This window comes from Amia ocellicauda, chromosome 9 (genome assembly GCF_036373705.1).
Source record: "Amia ocellicauda isolate fAmiCal2 chromosome 9, fAmiCal2.hap1, whole genome shotgun sequence".
Taxonomy (NCBI): domain Eukaryota; kingdom Metazoa; phylum Chordata; class Actinopteri; order Amiiformes; family Amiidae; genus Amia; species Amia ocellicauda.
Window position 1 is genome coordinate 6,624,752 of NC_089858.1, and position 23,105 is coordinate 6,647,856.

The window sequence follows — 23,105 nt, forward strand, 5'->3', positions numbered from 1 at the left end:
GCAACATGTGCCTGCCGCTTTGACCGGTCTCGTGAATGCCCACAGCGACGTGGTTTGATCAGTAGAGGTGGTGTCTGGTCACTGAGGCATGGTGACTGTGTGGCAGTCCTGAGCCAGGAAGTGTGTTCCCTGAGGACGCTCTGGACTGGCCTTGCTGTGGTCCATAAATTCAAGCAAGATCTCAAGCATGGCTCTTAATATCAACCCCATTATTTAACATTGATTTTAAGACACACCCTGTTCACAAAGTTTTTCTTCCTTCTGAAAACTTGCTTTGCTTAGACCGGGAATGTCAAAACGTTCCTGGGTTCCTGGCTCTTCCGGTGTGGAGTGTTCTGCACTGCATGTTTAGCAGCTACATCAGCAGCCTCAACCCCAGCCACCATTTCTGTGACAAAAGCTAGACACCTGCAGCAGGCTGATCAACATCCTACGAAACACACCCATGATTGACACTGTTAGTCACATGTTCTGATAACAGAATCCTATTAGAGGTAATACAAGACTGATGGCTGTTTTGCTGACATGGTTTCTGATCTGTCAGGTGCTGTCAGTGTCAAAACACTGAAACGCTAGTAGAGGTAGTTTCCCAGTTTCTCACTTTCCTGATACTGCAATGCATCATGGACATGTTTCATTATTCTCGACCTTTTAGTATTTTGTCACCATCAAAGTTCCCTCAGTGTCAAATGGGAAACGCTGCATTTTGGCGGCCTTTCAGGTGTACAGCTTTAGTCCCAGGGCTCCCAGCTTCCAACTGTCAGTCGCCCAAACTGAAGAGCACAGGTCCCTCTCTTTCATGACGTGGTGCCCTTGAAGGTGTTGTGCTCTGGAGAAGTGGTGAAGTGGTGTTATTGAATGAGAGAGAAACCTGTGCCCATCGCACTGAGAATGGCTTAAGGAGATACCAATGTCTCACTTTGCCTTTTTTTTTCCCCTTTGTGCTTTTTCCCCCTTCCCTCCTCCCACTCCATCTGTCTCTCTCTCTCTCTTGCCTTCTATCACCTTGGTGCTGCCTCTTTCCTCCCTTCACTCCCTCTCCATCTCTGCTCCGAACATGTGGCTCTCCCATCCACCCCACTCCCTCTGTGTGTGTGCGTCTGTCTCTGTCCTCTCTGTTTTGCCGCCCGGCTCCCTCTACAGGACGGGACTCTTTACCCCAGACTTGGCCTTTGAAGCCATAGTGAAAAAGCAGATCCAAAAGCTCAAGGAACCCAGCTTGAAGTGTATAGATATGGTAGTGAGCGAGCTCACCTCTACCATCCGACAGTGTAGCGAAAAGGTAATAAGGACTAAAGCCCTTTGCGTCCGTCTTAGGGTAGGGATAGACCGATGGCTGGACTTCAGATGAGGGGCATTACCCTTCGTCTCTCTTCCCATTCCCTTCCCCACACACATCCTCAATCAAGGTAGTAACCCAAAATATAGGTTAAGCATCTAGGAGACTGTGGTGACTGTGGCATACTTGCGGTGTTTAATTTAGCATTTTTCTATTTGCCTTGGTGTCCCCTGTGATTGGTTTTCATTGGATTGTGTTAACACGTACATTTTTTTAACCTTATCACATCCAAGATTTTAGACAGTATTAGCAGCTCTTCTTTTTTTAATCAAGCTGCACAAAGCAATCATCTTAATCTTATAATAAATATGGCCACCTAAGGAAGGTTTGGATTAGTAAGACTACCATATAATCTACCATCATGTATCTGTCTGTACAATCTACCCATTCATTTATTTGTCCGTCTTTCTATCTGCCTCTCTCTCTGCTCCACTGATCTAATCAGCCATTCTGTCAATGTGTGTATTTTATCCTTCTCCTTTATCGCAAGATCAGCTTTTGTTTTCTTTTTGAGATCTTCAGTAGATGTGCATGCTGATCATGCTGCAGTTAAACACCAAAAAGACCATGTGATGGGTTTGTCCAGTGGCTTGTGAACTTCTATAAAAAAAAACATCTTTATAGCTAGTCTGCAGTTCTTTTTCAGAAATATTAATTAAAGAGGACTTTAAGTTTTTCTATTGGAAAAAAAGATTGATGAGTTTTTTGTTTTTTTTTCCATAGTGAATGATAAAACCTTCCTTAACAAAGATGGAATCTTGAATTCATAATTATCTGAAAAAAGTGACAGATGGCTGGAAATATATTTCCATGGACCCAGAAGTCATTGTGTTAAATAAAATACCAGAGACAGATGGAGAGGTGTTCGTGCTTAGCCTTAATTAGTCCTAGTGTTCCGGAAAACAGTTATGGCTTCTTTAGTTATAGTTTTAGATTCATAGTCAAGGTATAACTGCTACAACTGAGTCTCCGGGGTTGAGATTTACTGAATTGTGGCTTGATTTACAAAATCTAAAAGTACCTGATCGGCTGAGGAACAAAATCACAAACAAAGATAGAAACAATGAATTTAGGAACTATTACAACTAAATCAGACATAGAAAATAGTCAGATCTCCATACAAATACAGTTTAATAGAAACAGAACTGCAGGCTGCATAAACTTTAGGTGTCTCTCTGAAGAGGAACCTTGACCGATCTCGATGTTTTTAACCAACCATAGACTTTCTTCATTGATGTTATCTTGCTGCTCATGAAAACCTTGGAGAGTCCTTTCTTCCTTTGCCGCTCTCACCATTTGTGCACCTACACAAGGGCTGTGCATGTGTCTGCATGCTCAGTAGCTTTACCCAATGCAAGCTGTCTACACTACAATAAATAGCTGCTTCTTATTTTACCTCACCTTCAAAATGTTCCTTTCATCGTCGATCACATGGCACCAAAGCAGATTTTGAAGTATTGTATCCAAAACGGAAATAAAACAAACTTTGTTATTTACAAGCTCCTCAGACAGAAGGTAGCAAGGTGCAGATGTTCAGAACAGTTCTTATATCTACATCCTGTTGATGCAGTGCTCACTTTGCAGAAACCATTATAAACCACTAAATATCAGGGATCTATGCAGGCAGCAAATTAGTGGTGGAATTATTGCTTTGGCTTTTCTTGGACTGTTGTCCTTTACATTTATTTAAACTTTCAGTAAAATAATAATATTTGGTCTCAGTCAATGGTGTTAATTGGTCCATCTGTCCATGTGAGAGTGACATAAAACAAATTTGAATTAGAAGTTTTATTGCTTTGTTTTAGACGTCCTGAAGCCTGCATTGTTTCACCAAAACAGTATTTGGGAGAAGATAAAACAGCCCAAATTAAAACAAGCAATACTTTTTGGGAAGGCTTCGGTTCTCTTAGAAAGACTTGAAAGAGGTAGCAAAGGTCAGGAGAAAATGTATAGATGCATAGGAACCAAAGGAACCCCAATGTTTGGGAATATTCCCGTTCCTCTGCTCTGCAATGAGCAGCAGTACATGCTAGGAGGATCTGAAGTAGCAGTTTAATTTCATTGTCTACACTAAATCTTGCTATGGTACATATGAAAGACATTGTACATAATTGGAAAAGGCTGTAGAGAGAACAAAGAGGGCTGTCACACTGAAACTCCAGATTGTATGTATCACTACAAGTATTCTCCTAATTCCTTTACATTTTTCTCAGCTGTTCTCTATAGATCCCAGAGATAAGCAGACAGTGGAAAATCCAAAGTATTATCTCCTTCAGGGAATTTCATGCACCCTGAAAACAGTTTTGCCACTGGATTGCAGACAGATAAATCAATGATATACATTTTTTTAGAGCAGAGTCAGACCTCTTATCTTTTTTGTGTGTGATCTCATTGATATTTTTGTGCGATTTAAATATATATACGTTTTTTTCATGTTAAACATTCACCTGCTCAGACCGAAGTCCTTGGAAGCTGTAGATTGTAGTTCAGGACTTTCCTGGAAATGCAGTTTATCAGAGCAAAACTAACAGTGCTTTTCACCACATTTTAAGAGATGTACACCCTCAGAAGTAATGTCTAGCAGCTCTCGTTCTGTTCTATCCCAGCCACAATCGGTCTGTCCTTACCATATCTTTATGTCATTTTATTTTTCCTCTTTCTTTCTTTCATTCTTTTTTCCTTTTGCTCACTGTTTAATAGCATTTAAACAGACAAGCCCAAAGAAGCAGAATTCCAAGTCTTTATCCTTGTTTTTCTTCATGATGATGCAATGAGAGTTTTGATATTATTTGATTTTCATTTGGTTAACTTATGTGCTTCTTTCCATTTTGATTGATTTGGGTTGATTTCTGCTGTCTTTTTATTTGGGTTATTTTCATGTGGGCGGGTGTAGTGGGGGGGGTGTCTCTCTCATTGACTAACAAAGCACAACCCACACACTCCTTTTTTTGTAATCCATTTATCTTTTTAATTTTACTTCTTCACTGGGCAAGAAATAAATAAATAATTGATCATTTGAGCTCCTGTGGATTTTGAATGTCTTGTGTTAAGAGGTGTGAGAGTTAATCGTTCAGGTTGGGAATGACCTTTAAGAGAATCACTTCAGACCTCTCTCTTATGGTGCACATTAAGTGTTGCAGAACTGTCATGTTTTCACTGTTTAACACTTAGGTGCTAGAAATTATAACTGGAAACTGGCCAAACTTGCTGAAGGGAAGAAATTAAAACATTATTTAGATTCAGTTTCCTCGTGAATTGCAAAGCGTTTTACTCCAGGGAAATTATGCGCTGCATTTTATGAAAGTAACTCTTGTGAATTTCTCTAAGGATTATCTAGATATGGATAAGAGATGTATAAATTTGAACAAGACAACAAGAGAGCTTTGGAAGGCACACTGTCTCTGATGTGGCAGTAATTTGAATGCTTGGTATTTTTTTAAGTTCTGTCACTTACAGTGAAGGTGTTCAAAGGTTAGAAGCTCTGTTGGTAGTGTGGCTACATTCAGGAGATCACCCCGAGTGCTAAACTGGTTAGGTGGGGTAAAGGTGTTAGGAATATCCTTGTTTTCAGAGAAGCTGTAGAACAGAAGCTGTGCCGATCTTTCTATTATCATAGTATAATAGCACAAGTACATGTGTATAGAGCTTGTTACAGGTGTGCAATGTTCAGTCAGCTTAAATTAATACCATCTGACACCAGATTGGCGTGTGAGTGAGGAAACTATATGGCAATTCTAAACCAGCTTTGTCGATGAGCGTGAGGTGCAGAATAGAGCGATGCGGGGGGGGGGGGGGGGCGCAGTGCTGTAGGTCACAGGACTGCACTGGAGCACTGGAGAGTTTCATCATTATGCTGTGTTCATTATAGAGGTAACCACTCTGCAGACATGTTAGTGGCATTCTGAGGCTCATTTTTGCTCATTGTTCTGATCTGAAAGTGTGCACACCCAAGATTGGATGGTCTTAGAAGGTAACCTATGCACATCTCACTGTGCCTTTGATATGTAGAATTCTGAGGTTGGGTGACCTGCTTTTGTTTCCATTATTTAAGAGCTGAAATCCACAGGAGATCATGTGTTCAGGAGTTCTCTACCCCCTCCCCATGTCCCTGTCCACACCTCCCTTTGTCTCCTGTCTCCCGTCTGTCCTCCCCGCTGCATGTATCTCCGTCAGCCTGTCTGACTGTGTGCCTTTCTGCCTGCCTGGTTGATCCAACCCAATCTAACCACCAGTACCTGTTTCTTTGGTGTTTCCTTTAATGTCTTTGATTTACGCATGAGTGGTCATCATTGCATTACATTGCATTGCTGGGCTGTTAAAAAATGAATAAATAAGGCAGTTGATGCCTAACAGTGTCTGTTGAATGTTTGATGTCCAAAGACTGAAGTTGCAATGCATCCCGCGATGCAGACAGGGCAAATCTGAGAACAGAGTGCTGAGAAGAATGGATGAGCCTGATTTGTTTTTGATCTTTAAATGGTTTTAAAACAGCTTTCAAAAGAAATGTTCACTTTACCGCGGTCTCCTGTGTCCAGTCATCATGCTGTATCTCTCTTCATTCTTACCATTGTGGTATTTTACCTGACGCAGTGGACACATATTTCCTCAGCACCGCACTGTTTGTCTCTCAGCAGTTCAGTTCAAATGGACTCAGTGTGGCAGAGACAGACTAAGTGCTGTGGAAAGATAAAAATGTCACAGTTTACAGTTTTCCTTAGCTGTGGCAAGTAGAGATGGAGGACGATGTCATATTTGTGGTGAGCAGGTACTATGAGTGCAGGGATATTTAGAAATGTGACCTACCAAAAACCAGAACAAATAGTGGTTGTTCATTTGAGCACAGGATATGAGTGACACCCAAAACTAGATATGTTTACTGTTTCATAACATAATTTTACTTTCATTGCTTTAGTGGTGTTTGGTTGGGATAACTGTAAAACAGTTTATGTAAAGAGAGCAGTAAATTGGTCTTAAAAACAATGCAATGATTCCAGTAGCTAAGAAGTACGTGGGTTGCTGTTTAAAACAGGGTTTTCTATTATGTGACTTCAGAGGCATGACTCACACACACATTTAGAGAATATAACACCCATCCTAACACAGAAAGTGATTAGTTGTTTTCTTAACAGTCAATTTAGCTTATATGTTATTGTTTTTTTCAATAATTTCAGTAGCTCAAAGGACAGCTATTCAATTAGAGTTTTGAGAATTGTTTTCAAGAGAGCAGCACTATAACTGTCATGCAATTACTCTTTGTGTATTTGGTTTTCTGAGATCACGTAACCATGAGCACACATTATGTTTTTCCCTTTAGTGGCTCTTGAGTTTATGCAGACCTTTTCCACGGATATAATGGGCAGTTTCAGGGAGTCACAAATCCCCTGCCCCAAATGCAAGCTGAATTCTTGAAAGTGTTTGCCTTATTTCAAAGTTCTCCTGTTATTAAAACTTCAAACGTAGTCCCACTGATCGCAAATTACACTTTTGATACTTGATGACAACTTTTACATAGATTATTCCTTCTTCCTACTATAAATCTGCCGTCAAGTACTGTGGCTATAATTGGCAGTTGGTGGGGGCCTGGGTGAATATTCTGATATACTCCAGGCCTATAGCAGAGTTTTAGTCACTGATGGGGGGATTGAGATGGTCCTGCTGGGCTAAACACTCAGGTCTTTTTCAAATGATAAATGCAGATCTAAATCAATAGAAAGTTAATCTTCAAAGTGTACTCCTTGGTTGAACCCAATTAATTTGATTCTTATTTATATATTAGCACTGACATTTCCTTTCCAATCCAATAACTTTGTTTTAATTTACATTCTATTTCTAATTTGTATACTTTTGTAGTTTTCCTGTGCAGCTGAAACAAAACAAACAAAAATCTTTAAAATTATTGTTTGTGTGATAAATATTTTTCACCTTATGTATAGGAGGGAAAAAACAATATTTAGCTGTACTAAAGTTTGAAATTATACTCAAATTGAATCACCACTCCCAGTATTTATTCCTTTGATAAAATTGCTTTAATCAGGGGCCAATTTGCAAGGCGAAATGTCCACATTCTTCCTGTCTCTGCACTCATGTTACAGTCTTAAGCTGGAACAGCAATGCAATTGGATGCATTGCAACTTACAGCATGCTGTGTTAATTTCAATGTATTAATCTAACCAAGAGTTATCTTCTTTTTGCCATTTGCCCCCAATTTATGTGTTCTTATGTTACTGCAGTTACGTTATTATTTATGACATAGCTCTTTATAATCTGTCGATGTACTGTATATGTGATGAACATTTGAATACCATTCATTCTGGTATTCATCAAGCATTTCTATGCCAGCAAATATGTATTTTATTGACATAGAAATGTCAAAAGCTGTCTGCCAACTTGCAATTCAATCACTTGGTTTGCAATGGCAAATCACTTCTGTTATTCTGAGAAAGGTCTCCCTTTTCTCAGGTTAGCAGAAAGATTGGTCTTGGATTAAAGAGTTGCAACAGTCTTTGGTCATTTTAAATCTTAAGTGTTTGTGCTTTGGTCATGTTAGAGGTCTTTCAGTGTTAGCTTTAACTGTCACTATTTTCCTATTAGAATGACAATGAAAGCACAAAGAACAAAGTGAATTGATTGGCTGATTTAATGTTAGCTTTCTTGTCTGATGTTGGAAAAGGCTCTGTGACAGTTACACTATCTACGCTGACTAAATATTGTGAGATCAACAAGCGCTTAAACCACAGAATTGTTGTTCAATGCATTCCCAGTCAGAGTTTTAAAGCGGAAAGATTTCACATTATTCCAGCAGTGGGGATATGAGCAGAGCAGACCGATATTCTATATTGAACATTTTTGATTGGGATCACCTGGCCATCATTTGGGATTGAACTGTGATTGAGCTGGCTTTTCTTATTTACTTAAAATCAGGAGCATGCTTTTAGTGAAACAGCTGGAGATGGTAGATGATATGAATGTAGCACCGAAAACCTAAAAAATCCAGCTTCTAATCGAGTTATTCCATGAGATCTGACAAGGATGGAGATGGATTATTCTACCGATAATGATAGTGATAGTGAGTAAGCAGTTGGCATAGATAATTGAGGACTCTAACCACTACATTATTGCTGTATCCATTTTAGAGACTTATAGTATGTATGTAGAACAATGTCAGCTGGTTTCACTCAAACCACTCAATTTCAGCTGGTTTCAAGCTAATAGTCATCGTAATAATGTTTAGTAACGATTTGAAGGGAGGCCAGGTGATCACAATTAAAATCCCATAAACCCCAATTCCTGTCTGTGATTCTAACCATGAATTGAGCAGATAGTAAACACTGGGCTTGAATTGTTAAGCATTTACTTCACACTCACAATGCCATTACAATTTTATTTTCTTATACATTAACTTTTAACCCAGAAAATGCCCCCATTAGATTAAGAATTTTATTTGAATGACAAAGCAATAGTTCCTACAATAAACCAACCAATAAAAACTCAAGGCACAAGATTTACAAGTGTGTTGTAATATTTAAAAAAATATATATTAAAATAATAAAACTGAAATGAGTGCATGGAAAACTAGACCCTTATAAAAAATGAAAATACCATTCTGCCTCTTGGGACAGATCATTTAAGAGCCGTCAAACAAAATCAGAGTCAGCATTAGACTGTTTTTAATGATGCTCAAGTGAGATCTTAACATGCCTTAACCGGGTTGAGGAGAAAGCCCTGGCCTTGTTCAACGCTTGCTGTTCAGCTGTAATTCTGTGCAGGTTAGCTGCCCATGGGAGTCACAGGGGAATGCCACCAACCATTATAGCCTGCGTAGTCCTCATGCTTACAGCAGATTACTTTTTCTAAGCCACTTAACTCAGGCCTTGTTTAAACAGATTAGCTCACAACAGAGAGACCTTGGTGGCCATCAACAATACACTGCATTGGCCAGTTTTCTCCCATTAGCATCACACAACCCCCTTCAATAAACCATTGTTTTTGCATGTTGTTTTCTGAAGCTTTTCTTTTGGAAGACCCCTGCAGTAGGCGCTTAATGACTCTATCCCAGTGTTGGCCGGCTCAATCCACCATGGCTGTGTCACGTACAATGACCCTGGCTCTCTGTAGCCCTGGAGTTCCATGCTTCTGTTCAGAGACCCACGCCCCTGTCCTGCTTTGCCTTCCAGCTGGCCCAGTACCCGCTCCTACGAGAGGAGATGGAGCGCATTGTCACCACACACATCCGGGACCGCGAGAGCAGGACCAAGGATCAGGTAATACCCCTCGTACTGTTAGTTGGTGCTGGGACAGTGCTCAGTGCTCAGGAACATGGACACATGCATGGGAGGGCTGGAAGCTAGATTGGGATGGGTTTTAGATTTAAAGAGACTGGGTGGGTCCACTGTGGGTGGCTATATGGAACAGTTTAGAGCTGAAGGGGCAATGTTACTAGTTGAGGGACTGGGAGCAAGGAGGATGTCTTGCAATTATTTTTACATGTTTAACTCTCTATCCAGGACAATTTGATCCCATGAATTTGCTAGAATTGGTTATTGGCGAATCAGCATCACTACCTCAGTCTTGTTCTTCGCTTTTACCTTCTCTCTAGTGTTGTATATATTAAATTAAACAACATAAAGGTGTGTTATGCAGATCAAAAGAATTTCTATGGACCACACATGATGTTTTTCTTAATTGCTAATAGGTGATGTTGCTGATAGACATTGAACTGGCCTACATGAACACCAACCACGAGGATTTCATTGGATTTGCCAAGTAAGTCCACTTCACTGGTTTGCATATGCTTTCCACTACTTGAAGAAGACTAAAGAATATTCTGTTTTTTTTTTTTCCCGAACAGCGCTCAGCAGAGGAGTAACCAAATGAGCAAGAAGAAGGCCTCTGGGAATCAGGTAAGATGCTTGGCACATCGCCCCCTAATGGACAGGAGGGTCACAACTACATCCTCTGATGCTGGATTTCTCCTATTAAAAAATGTATCCTGCTTCTTAAAGCAAGGGAAATTGACATTAAGTGATACAGTCAATTCAGAAATTCAGTTTGTAATTGTAAAACAAAATCACTGTAATAAATAACACTGGTGGACATAAAAACATCCAGATATCTACAGCTAAGAAACCACATGAAATCCCAGAAACTCAAAGTATCAAGACCTAAATCTTTTAATGTATGGGCAGGCTGAATTTTATTAAATCTGTTTCTCGCTTTTCATCACATTGTTTTTACTACCAGTCAATGTCTAGCAGGAGAGCCCATGTGAATTTATATTCCAAGCACATACCAAATTACAGCCTTCATTTCAGCTTGAAATAAAAAACCCTTAACCTCTCTAAAATACATGCTGCCATCATTCATACTGTTCATTCAAGCTTGTCATCTCATTATCAGATCTTTCATGCAGATTAATACCCATCATGACAGCATAAATTAATCCCACCTTTTTATTTCCAAATCTAAAGAACGTGACACTGCTTTGATAAAGTAAATCATGCCAAGAACTTACCACATACATTTAATTTCCACAAATATATACAATTATCCTTCAATTTTTTAAGTTCTTCACTAGCCTATATTTCTGTTATGCGTGCTTTCCCACTGATTTCACTTTAATTCTCAGGGTTCTTCTTCAATGATATTTATTAAGAATGTTATTATTGCACAAATAGTATACCATTATTACAAGTATAACAATAGTATAACATTAAGCTGAAGTTTGAGGATATGGCCCTATAATTCTGAGACACCTAATGTAGGTTTTTAAACTCTCTAAACACCTGTTAAGCTGTTTTAAATTGTATTTTCACTGCAAGAAAGCATAAAACTGCTGCATTTGACTCCTGCAATCTTTCTCAGTTGTGTTCCATTGCTGTTTGACAAGGTACACCTTCCACGTGATGATTCACACAAAAAAGGGAAAATTGTCAGTCTTTATTTGGTGAGGCAAAACTGTGTGGGGTAAGAACATAGTTTCATTAAAAACAAGCTTATTAAAATGTGTGTAATTTGAAAACCCCGCAGATTGGAACGTATCGTCTATTTTTTTCCACCCAGACTGTTAAAAGAACCACTTTCATCTAGACAGCAATTTTCCAGTTGCTTTGCCAGTGAAGCAGAGGAATTTATTAACGCATGAGACTAGCACTCTGGATATGTTGATTTTTGCTAGTTATTTAATTATTTTCTAATGATTGTGTCGGCTCAGGAAAGTCAAAGACATAATCTTATCAATTTTCCTATGACAAGGTGTTTCTCTGGCTGTCCTTGCCTAGTTGGTTACTTGCCGTGGTATACCAACTGTCTCAGCAGGATCAGGCATTCTTCAAGGCTCAGTAAGCTCAGCCGACTGCTGTCAGCTGTAAGGGATACCTACCACTATGTTTGAGTTCAGATTCAAGCCGTCATTCTCAGCCCTGCAGGATTTAAACGCCAAGGACATACAATGTGAGGTTGAAAGCTTCTGGCCTTAACATAGTAGGGAACACCAGAAATCATTGTGTTGTTGAATATATTTTTTCAAACAGCCACGGCACTAGGTTCTAGATCGCTTCAGTCCTCATTGTTTCTGTGCCGGTTTCTTTTCTGAACTTTGTGCTTCAAAACCCCCGAAACCAGCCCTTTCAAAAATGATATAAAATCTGTTAGTATTTAAATAATGGGAAAATGTCATTGATTTAGACTAGTATGTTTCCTTCAGCCATTCTTCAGGTGTCTTGGGATGATAGGGCTATGCTTACAACTCTGGTGACAGTAGATTTTGTAGCTAGTAGTAGTAATGTTAATATAAATTGTTTGATTCTATTTTTCTCAGATGTGCAGCTATTAATTTCAAGTTCAAGCAGAAACTATTTGTGTTGTGTTTGAGTTCTTTGATGATTGCTCTTTCTCTTGTGTGGAAAAACAAAACCAAACAAAAGAACGTGATGTTGCTAACCATGTTCTCAGTATCTCGAGGTTAGGAGAATATAAGCATCATAGTAGTAGCAGTATTTGAGAAGAAGCTGTTCTTCATCTCAAGTCCATCGATGTCAATCTCTCCCTGACATGCATTTCTAATACTAACAAAACTCTCAAGTTTTGAGCATCATCTTTAATTGAAGCCATGACAGACACTAAGGGAAAACATTCTATTTAAAAATGGAGACCTGGACTGTTAGTGGCTGGCTCCAGTGGGCTATTGCGGCCTCCTTTACGAAGGTCCTCTGGTGTCTTTGGGTGCTGGGCTGCCTCTGCTTTGTTCTTTTGCTTCTCTAATAACTTTCTCACCCCTTTTCTTTGCTTTGCTGCTCTTGCCACGGCAACGCCCTCCAGGATGAGATCATGGTGAGTAGGCCGGGCCTGTTGTGCGCGTGTGGGAGTGCGAGTGTGTGTGAGCAAGCAAGCGTGTGGCAGCGCTCGCTCACTGATGTAGTTTTGGGTAGGCGGCTGAGGGATTATTCACCTCTTCCATGCAAATATTTCCCTCTCCTTTTTCCTTGACACACCTCAACTTAGCGTGTGCAACTGAACGGTGAGCCAGAGACTGTAGTGGGAGTTCATCCTCTAACAAGAAAAACACTATGCCAGTTTTGCCATGAGGAACTGGTGTCTTTCTGGGGAATCTTTGCAATTATGTTGCTTGACATCCCCTGAACTGAGACAAATGCCCATATTTTTTTGTCTTTTATTTTGTTTTTATATGAATATGTAAAAAAGTTTAATTATTGACATCAGCATCAACATTGTGTACGGTTGCCTGAACATATTTGTTACCTCTTGTCGGCTTTTTAAATAAAAGTTAGTTAAAGCTACTTAGGGTCTACGTTATTTCAAAGCAAATCTACTGATCCCTGGAAAATGGGGAAAAACATAAAATAAGACAATTCTAGCGCTCTCATACAGCTGGCAAGAAAGACGTTTGGTTCAGGATGAGTGACCGTAATCAGTTCATTTCAGTATTATTATTTTATGCCATGAAACTTTTCCATTTAGAAAGATTGCTTTTTTGTAGCATCAAAATGGGGCTCATTATCGTTGACTGAGGTGGAGTGCCACAGTCGGCGCTGCGTCAGAAAAGCCACCCCCTCCCCCACTCAAGCAGAGCTTTGACTGTGGCGGCAGCAATCAGCACCTCCTTCACGAACTAGAACCCGATAACAGCAAACTGGCCATGCCGAATTTGCCTCTTTTTGTGGCATATATCTTTTTAATTCCATGCCATACTAAAATGTGAAGCCCCCCAAAAGTATTTGAGTTTCAGAAGTTTCCAAACAATACTTGCAAGCCCTGGTCTTAATATCAGCCTTCTGCATGACAATCTGCATGGGGGCCCTTGCATGATGCATGAGGCCAAGCTAACAGAATTAAACAGTGGGTTTGCATCAGCCCTCTTCTGTGCCTGCCATTTTAGCCACAGTGGCTTTACCTCTGTGCCCAGCAGGCTGTTCTTTTTAACACGGCAGAGTCCTGTATGACTTCCATGCTTTGACCCTCTCTTATGGGCATTTTCCAGCAGGGCTCCTTTGCTTTCAATGCATTATGCTCATGGCTAAGACATAAGCGGGCAACGCTGAAGGCCAGAGATCCTGTGATGAGTATGAATGCTATCCAGTAAGGTTAAGGAATCACACCCAAAGCATGCATTCATCAGAAATCGTATAATTAAATATATTAGAATGGTATTTAATTGATCTAAATGAGGTTTGTTTTGTGACCATTTCTAAATATAGTGGTGTTAATTTACTCCACAACATCTGACACAACTGATTAGCCTTCATAATGATCCCAGGACCTCTAACCCCAGTCAGGCCCCTGCGAACAACCTTCAAATTGCTACTCCATTGAAGCCACCCGCAGCGATGCCAGTGCGCCGCTCAGCTCATTGTCAAACAGGAAGAGCAGGGTTAGTCTAAATTGGTACCAGTGGCCCAGATTTGTTCAATTTTCAATAGGAGAAAAGTTTTTTCTCCTTTTTTCAGGATAGGATTGAAGCTTTTTCACATTGCAGTACTAAATGTGAGTTACTCTAAGCAACATGTTGGTGCTTTTCTTTGGGAAAAAAACATATTTTGACATAATTCCCTTTCGGAAAAATATGACATAAAATATAATAATAATAATAATAATAATGGGTAAACAAATTTGCTCCTGGAGCATTAGGTAGTGCATCTGGCTCCTTTTCATTTGCCTTTAGATTAATTGAACTTGATCACTGAATGGGAAATAAACTGCAGCCCACTGAATGGTGGAGCAATCGAAAAAAGCTCCTTCTCTTGGTAAAGAGAAGACTAACAACAAGGAACAGGTGTAACTTGCTCAGGCCGCACAGTTTCAGTGAGAAATACTCCCTCCCCAGGCTTCATAGAACCACAGGCGTGAATTTCACTGTCAATGAATACCATTAAACTGCTTTCCGTAGTGCTTCCCCCTGCTACATTATGGTGCTGAATGCAGACTGGCTAATTCCCCTAGCGAACTTGAATGATTCCTGCCTCGTGTAATTTCTATTTAAAATTTTCATTCAGCAGGATAGAGGACCGATAAGTTTGAGATTTGCAGAGGTAATTGAACATCCGTTTTATTTTTACACTCAGTGAGAGACAGCTGCGATGCAGGCACTGTCTCAATGCTTTGTAATAATATCAGTGTACTGTACAGATTTTTGCTGTTGTTTTCTTCTGTGCTGTGTTGGGCAAAAATGTGCTCCATTGGTATGTCAGAGGACTGCCTCCTAACCCTGCATTCCATTGGGACTGGGCTGTTTAAAGATTCATGGATGCAAAGTAATAATTGGAAAATAATGGCAAGGCTCAGGAAGCACAGTCCACAATGGAATGGGGGGTGGGGGGTGCAGTTCAGGGCTTTAAATAAAAACTGGTGAAGAAACAACTCCACTGATCTATAACATATTACCTGGCGTTTTACGTGCACCCTTACAAATCGATTACATTAGGTGCATATTAAACAGCAACGCTACAGTTCAGGAGATAAAGATACACTGTCTTGATACACTGTCAGTCCATAGCACGGAGAGCGTGGTTTTTGTGCCAGGTGGACGACTGACAGCCATTTCTGACAACTGGGTTCATTGTGGGCAGAGTGTCTCTCAGCTGACTGTACCTCCCCTGTGTGTGGCAGTCAATTGGTCCCTGCCCCTGGACAGTGTGAGCAGACCGTCCAACCAGGAACCCTCACCAGCTCTTTAACAACGTTCTCTGCCATTGGATGCTGATTCTCAACTGAATTGGTAAATTACAATCCGTTTTTCAATGTGAAAAGCATTACAGGAGACTCAGCATACATCCTTTCACCTATTTGCCTTTGAAACTAACATTGCGATCTTCAAAGCTGTTCTCTCCAGTGCTAAATCTGTTCCTAATTTACAGCAACATAATTCTAAAAGTGGAAACTAGCCAATCTAGCTGGAGACAACTGTTGCAAATATTAATTATTGAAATGTTATTTTTCTTTGTTCTACTTAAACATGGTTTTGGAATTTGTATCTGGACTTTATTTATATGCTGAAAATTGCAGCATATATTTCACTTGAGCTAAGACAGCTTTGAAAGATGCCCCTTGACTCCATAGACAGTGTGTCATCGCGTACTGCTGTAGGAGTAGCTGTGATCCATACCTAGTTGATTGATTTGAACAGTACTCAAATACAAACAGCTACAGGTGAGGTCCACATGAAGACAGTGATTTCTGCCATTCTGGCTCAATTTGCAGTGCTTGCAAATGTCAGTAAATCCACACTGGTCATTTTGTATGACCAAGGTTAGTTACTTTTCAACTGGCCAAGAAAAAAAAAGAAAAAAAAAAGCAAATACCACTGAGAGCTCTTGAACAGTCAAAGAACCACAGTCAAATTCCCCTTAAGGAGTTGCCTGTGCTCTCTTGCCAAATAAAAGTTAAATGAGAGCAAAGTAAGGTATACTGTTTTTTTTATACTTTTGATCCAGAAATGCATTTAATTTGCTTTGCCAGGCCAAGTGGAAACATGCCTCAATGCATTTATTTCAAGTATCGCCCTCCCGTGGTCACCGTGGACATTGCAATTCTCTTGAACTCTCTCAGTATTCATACAATACTGCAATTTATCAGAAACTGAAATTTGCATATGTACCTAGTTCTTACTTTGCTCTCCGTGGGGTTGAATTTAAAATAAGTAAATAAAGCAAAAATACATTTTCTTTAAGAGAGAGAGAGAAAAAAAAACATCTTACAGCTTAGCAAGAAGCCAGGCAGAATACTGTACACCTACTGACACTGAAATGAAATTGCTTCCTCTGTAATTCATTCACCACATTTCAAAGAATTTCAAAGCTACCATGGTACAGAATTCTGCCCAGTCAGAAAATGTGAAACAATGTGTTTCTCATCCACAACTTTAAATCAACTGGACAGATTTAAATAACTTGCTTCCATTTCTGTTGAAGTGAATTGTATTTTTTTTTTTTTTCACGTGCACCTTAGATCCAGCTGTTTTAAATCAAACTCCAGTATCAGACTGAGCTCAAATCTGGAGGGTTCTGGCTGTCTCTCAAAACCTTAGTGAAGATAAGAGGGTCTGAACAGTTTCTCACACAGTAATTCAGACAAGGCATGAAGCTCATTCAACTGTTAAGACTTGTCGCTTAATCTTCGTGTCCCACCTATTGTACAATCCACAGTCCACTATGTTGTTGCATTTACACCACTCCTTTTACAAAAAGGTGCTTATTCAACATTATATTTTAACGTAATGTTTACTCCTTCATGTCTGTCTAATGTTTGACAAAGTACAGGGTCATGATATCAAGCCCTTCTAAGACACGATGTACATGTAAATGAACCGTTTTATCAGTGCTTACCTGCTGTATATGTTAGTGTTCAGTCTAGTTTTCAGTTAGCATCTCCCCTAAGATTATGATTTGCTCAGAAAACTATTCCAGCAAGAGAAACAAAAAAAATAAAGCTTCTGAAAAGACCTGTCAACCACTTACCAAGACATTTACAGAGGAAGTGAATGTGCGTGTGCTAGTCAATGTGCATCTCAGAAAGCTGAGAGGAGTTCATGAACTAGGAATAGGTTCATGAACTGTTCTTCAATGTGGAAAATGGGAAAGAGGGTAAAAGAAGACAGGTATGATCCTTGCAGTGCATGTAGTATAAAGACAGTAGTGAAGAAGACAAATTTAAGAAATGAGTAAAGACTTTTGCCCCAACTCAAGGGTCTCATGTTTTGCTTTGAGAAGTCTGTCCAGAATCACTTTCTTTGTTGGAATAGTTACATGAATTAGCATAACATATTCATATGCTAATCAGAAACAAAAGACAAACACACATAATGAGATGTGACACAAAATAATTGGAAAGCCCCGATGATACACTGCTCTCCTTATCCTATCAGTTCAGATAAGCAGCAGAATCAACCGGTGCCGATTTTTTCTTATGTCATTCCTCCGTGTAAAACTCACGGTCGAGGACTCGTCTGCTGTCTGATATACCAGTCAGATACTTTAACCTTGAATGAGTCTATTGATGTAAAAGAAAGAAACCAGATTATGGGAGAGAGAGAGGGGGGGGGGAGAGATCCTTGACAGATATTTCCTTGTGACCTAGTAATATGAAAAATTCTTCCAAAAGATATGAGTTCCACCTTCTGCAGACATCAGCTTGGTTTCCATGAAGGCTTTAATGTCTGGATGGGTTTCTGTGGGGCACTGATGCCATGTATTGTCCCATCCCCTCAGGTGATCAGAAAGGGCTGGCTCACCATCAACAACATTAGCATCATGAAAGGAGGGGCCAAGGAGTACTGGTTTGTGCTGACGGCCGAGACCCTGTCCTGGTACAAGGATGACGAGGTGAGTGGCCCCAACACGCTTGATCACTGAAGAGCCCTGTTGTGTGTATGTTAGAGGGTGATTTTTGTTTTCTGGGGTGTTTTGTTTTCATAAATAATTACTCCTTTATTAAATAGTCCTTCCTCTTTGTTTTCTATCGTCCATTTCTATCTTATGTGTTATCCTTTTTTCTTTCTTTCTTTGTTTTTTTTCTCTGTCTGTCTTTTCTGCATTTTTTTCACCTCAAATGTCCAAATCAAACCTATCTTTATCATTAACTCTGAGGGTCCCACTGTTGTTGTCGTACCATAGATGTTCAGTGGCGGCACAACAGCACATACTATACATTGCATAGCACAGGAGGAAGTGTAGTTGGGTATTTCTGTATGGGGGTAGGGGACAAGCTTTTCCTTTCAGTATATGGGCCTGAGCCAAGCTGGCCCCCTAGTCTGGCTCCCAAATGCAAGGTGGCATGTCCACATCTGCACACCAGAAATTACCAGTCAGTCATGGGCTTTCGTCTTCACTTAACTATGAGGACTGCTTCTCATAAACTGATTGTGTTTCAAAGGCAGGCGGGAGGCTGGGAGTGGGGTGTGTGGGGTAGCTCTGGTTAGCTGGTTTGGGCCTTTTAATGAACACCATGTGGGGAATATAGGGGTGCTGTAGGCTCGCTTTCATCTCCTGGCTAACAAAAGCCTCTGTTTAACCCTCCCCAACCCCCCCTCCACTCCCCGTTCCTAAATGACTAACACACGCGGTTGGGCAGGAACCTCTCTCCCGGGCTCCTAACCTCCACATCTATTTATTTTTACATCAGCCCATGGATCGTGGTTTCTCAGCGTCGGGGGACCCAAAACTAACACTGCCCAACTCCGAGGAAAAAATGGACCATTGTTTCCATAGTAATTCTACTTAAAAAAAGGGCACATTTCCCTTATTTTCTTTTTTTTTTTTTGGTTTGCACATGCCTCAAGGCACGGGGGGGTTGACAGTCAACATTATTAACTACCAGTCCTGGCCCTCATTCCTTCGCAAACACCTATCAGTATTCGAATGCATTGAACATATGCATTTCATATACTACACACACATACACACAACCACGCACATTGAGAATGTATTAGGAAAGGCCCAATGTTTTTTGTCTTCCCGTCGGACTCGTCAATCTCGTGCTATAACTAATGTTCTCCGCCGACCTTGGTGCTGCGAATAGCTCTTATTAAAACCCACAAGGAAATCCCGTGTTAAACTATAGATTCGATTACTGTTTTGGGAAGGCGTAGGAAACCGTAGCGCCCTGCGGCTCAACTATATCGCTATCCCTGGCAACGTCAGTGCATTCTTCTATTTCTCATAGGGAGAGAGGTTAGTTAACGATCTTATTAGATCCGCGTGTAAAAGGACTGAAAAAGCTAGGAGGACAATTAAGTTTTATATATTTTATGTATTATTATATTGTTTTGTAATTGGTGAATTTCTGTTCATTCTTCCTTCACCCCATGCCAGTGTTCTTTGGGTCCACAATCATTAAACTGGTTTGTTGTGTCTTGAGAGATAGTATAATCAAAACTAGGAAATTGCTGGGTTTCCTAAAATCGACCCGCGGTATATCTTTTATGGGGTAAGATAAGGACACCTCCTTTGCTGGTCCTGGGACACTTGGACTACCCGGAGAAATTGAACTAGCGCAAAAAATCCTACAAACCCATCTCTCCCACATTTAGACATCGGCCCATCATTTTCCTTCCAGCAAAATAAAAACATATACACGCTCAACCATTTTGTGAACATCTCATCAGCTCGGGTCTTTATTTATTGAAATTCTCCAGCCAGGGACACTCCCTGTGGTCTACAATACACACAGCCAGATCAGAGCCGTGGTATCTCGGGGCATCACAACTCCAGTCCCAAGCAGGGAAGCAGTAGGAGTCAAGACAGATCTGAAAGCAGCACATATGGTCTTTGAGGCTGTAGCCGACCCCCACCCCCCACCCCCTCCCACACACACACACACACACACACACACACACACACACACACACACACACACACACACCAAGCCCCCCAAGCCCCAGACACTAATAATAACCTTCAGTGGAAGTGCTAGGGGCATCTGGTTTCCATTACCAGACATACCAGGTCTTTGAATCAAGCAGTCCAGTGCTCTCCGAGTCTCACTGGAGCTTGCAAAAGGCAGTGGCAATGCCAGGATCTCAGTGCTGTCTGAATGAAAAAGCCCCGAAAAAACAAAGCTGGGAGAATCCTATGACTTGCCTGAATTAGCCTGTGCAGTGCACTCATTGCTTCCTTTCTGATTTTCCACACCATATGTCTATCACTGATATCCCTCCAAGCCAAAATAAACTTTGCATGCTATATAGGCCTCTTGATCACCACGTTTTAACTCTTGAACTATTCTAGGGCTGTCTTTTTTTATAGCTGTTTTATTGTGTTGAAAATATTCTAGGCTGCTGCGGTTTGCTGCAGCTTTGGTTTGGCTGGGAATCACGGTTACCAAACTTCATCGAAGCCCGGTCTTTTTTAGCCTTGTCGTCTCTGAGCAGGGCTGGCACAGCACGTTTGCTTCTGAAACATCGCAGTGTAGTTTCAGTGAAAATAGGAATTTATTTTGCATGCACACTAATCAGTATGGTCTGTCTGCTTTGTAGAGGTTTTTAATAGATAACAACAAAAGCACTCAACAAATTAACAAAATACATAAAATATGCATAGGATTCTATTTTCTGAAGAGCAGTATTGATTTTGGTTATAGGACTTTTCTGGAAACCAGTCACCAGGCACTGTATTCAGATGCTATTATTGTTTGTCAGTCTTTCAGTGTTTTGAATTGTATATGGAGGCATACATTTATATAATTTGTTTACATATATATTTAGTATATCCAATTATTGGTCCCCTTTAAAATCTGTGTTTGCAATAGTTGTTCATTTTACAGCCCTGTAAAAGTCTGGAGGAGGGGGTGACAACAAAAACATGAGTCTAGCGAGCAAACAGCACAGATATTATGTCACAGAGAGTGCAGTGACACAACTCTCATGGATAACACAACTTGCTAATAGCCAGTGACGGAGGTTGTTAGTGAGCAAGCCAAAGATTCTCCAGGCAGTTTTTCCTGCCCAACCCCAGTGGCACTCAGCCAGTTGTGTATTGCATCCTGGGAGTCCTGACCACAAATAGCTATGGACCCGCAATCTCCAGGCTATAGGGTGTATCCTCCACTCGAAGCCAAGGGGTTTACTGTGTCAGAGCCCTGCTTTTACTCTGTGTATAGATGAAGGCTGCTCTTTTACAAACTCATTACAAGACTGAAGCAATGAGCCATTAAGGGAGTTAATCTATCAAATAAGAGCTTTAGAAATGCCCTCACATGTTTCAGTTCGTTTCAGTCAGTCAGGACACCAGGTCAAGCAGTCCACCTAGCCAATCTCTGTCTGAGTGGGCTTTGATCTTTGTGATAGTGGGCGCAGAGAAAAACTGAGCCATTTTGCTACGTGATGTTTGGTGTGGGGTTACGTCTGTAGATATTTTTGTAGTTATGTGCTAGAAAATATTTTTTCTCCCATTTTCATAAAGAGCTGAGCAAAGTGCTGAAGCTGCCAGTGAGTGTTGCTGGTGGCAATAGGCTGCCACCACAGAATCTGGCTTGAGTACCAGAGTTATACAGAGGATACTAAATTTAAAATTGACCCGAACCACACACATTGCCAACAGCTTTATGTCAGCGGAGAACATAAACAGAAAACAAGTTTGTAGGGAGGTGATGTTGGGGCTGTTGGGTCACAGGGCATCCTCTCGTTCAGAACCTCTGTAATGTTCTAACTCCTTTACCATCCATTCTCGATGTTTTGTCATATGATTCTGTTGGTTTTGGTGTGCGCTGTGAGCTGCCTATGGTTACCGGTTAAATAATTTCAGATTTTCATGCTGCAGATCCCGAAAAATGGCACCACTGCAAGAAAATCAGGTTGAGATGAGGTCAGGTTCTGCTGCATTCCCATAGCGCCTGAAAATGTGGGAGCATTTATATCCAGAGCTCTGAAGCCAGTACTGGGATTCAAGGGCGGTAAATGCTGAGTCTTCTTCGGTGTCCGGAGCTTTTCGATCTTGTAAGGGAATGGTGGAAGCTGTCACGTCAGATAAGAGATGCTAATTAAGAAATTTGAAATAGCAGTGACTTGTGAAGGGCCCTTAGCACATCCTATAAGCAAAAGCTTTCTGTTTGTATGAAGAGGAAAATAAATATTTGAATATTTGTGCTACGCTGCAAACGTTATTTTTGGGAGGACTTACAGTTCCTTCAGAGAATACTTTGATGAGTTTCTTGGGTCAGTAAGCTATTTCTATTGTCATCTGTGTACAAAAGACATAGTTTTCTGTATATACGCAATAAGAACAGTCTGGGCTCTTACTTTTGTATGAGGAAACTGTTTTCTAACCACCTTTGAAAATGATCAAGGAAGAGGATGATGTTCCAGTGTATTCACAGCAGATCTGTCCCAGGAGTCTCCAGAGTTCGTCTTCTTAGTAATAACTTATTTAATATGTAAAGCGCTTTCCAGGATGTGCTGAGGCGCTGAAATTTTTCAATATATAAATGATGTCGTTGTTTGAAGTCAAGAGTGAAAATTAATCTCCAGCCCGTGTGTGTTCTCAGTAATGAAAGGGTGGGGGGGGGCGACTGAGGACAGATAGGATGTTATTTGGAGACGTCTTTAGGTGCAATCCATCAGGGCCAGAGGTGTTAACAGGCAGATTGAACACTCTCGGGCTCCAGCGGGACTCCACAGTTAAACTTGGTGCTTCACCCTCCTCTCTCTCTCTCTCTCTCTCTCTCTCTCTCTCTCTCTCTTTCTCTCTTGTCGGGGTCTGCCAGACACCAAAACTCCATTCCACCCCAGTTGTGTCGTAAAAGCGGCGGAAAGGCAGTCATG

At 40.7% G+C, this 23,105-nt stretch overlaps 1 protein-coding gene across 4 annotated transcripts in view; it reads left to right on the forward strand.

Annotated features, from left to right (window-relative positions):
- Positions 1 to 23,105, forward strand: part of dnm1a (dynamin 1a) — a 101,255-nt gene that overhangs the window by 47,429 nt on the left and 30,721 nt on the right. For 3 of the 4 annotated variants that reach the window (XM_066712861.1, XM_066712863.1, XM_066712860.1), the window contains exons 11-15: positions 9,514 to 9,600; positions 10,032 to 10,102; positions 10,188 to 10,239; positions 12,656 to 12,667; positions 18,058 to 18,171. In XM_066712861.1, coding sequence (XP_066568958.1) covers positions 9,514 to 9,600; positions 10,032 to 10,102; positions 10,188 to 10,239; positions 12,656 to 12,667; positions 18,058 to 18,171 — 336 coding nt within the window. The remainder of the gene's footprint in view (positions 1 to 9,513; positions 9,601 to 10,031; positions 10,103 to 10,187; positions 10,240 to 12,655; positions 12,668 to 18,057; positions 18,172 to 23,105) is intronic. The other variant, XM_066712862.1, reaches the window with a different exon arrangement.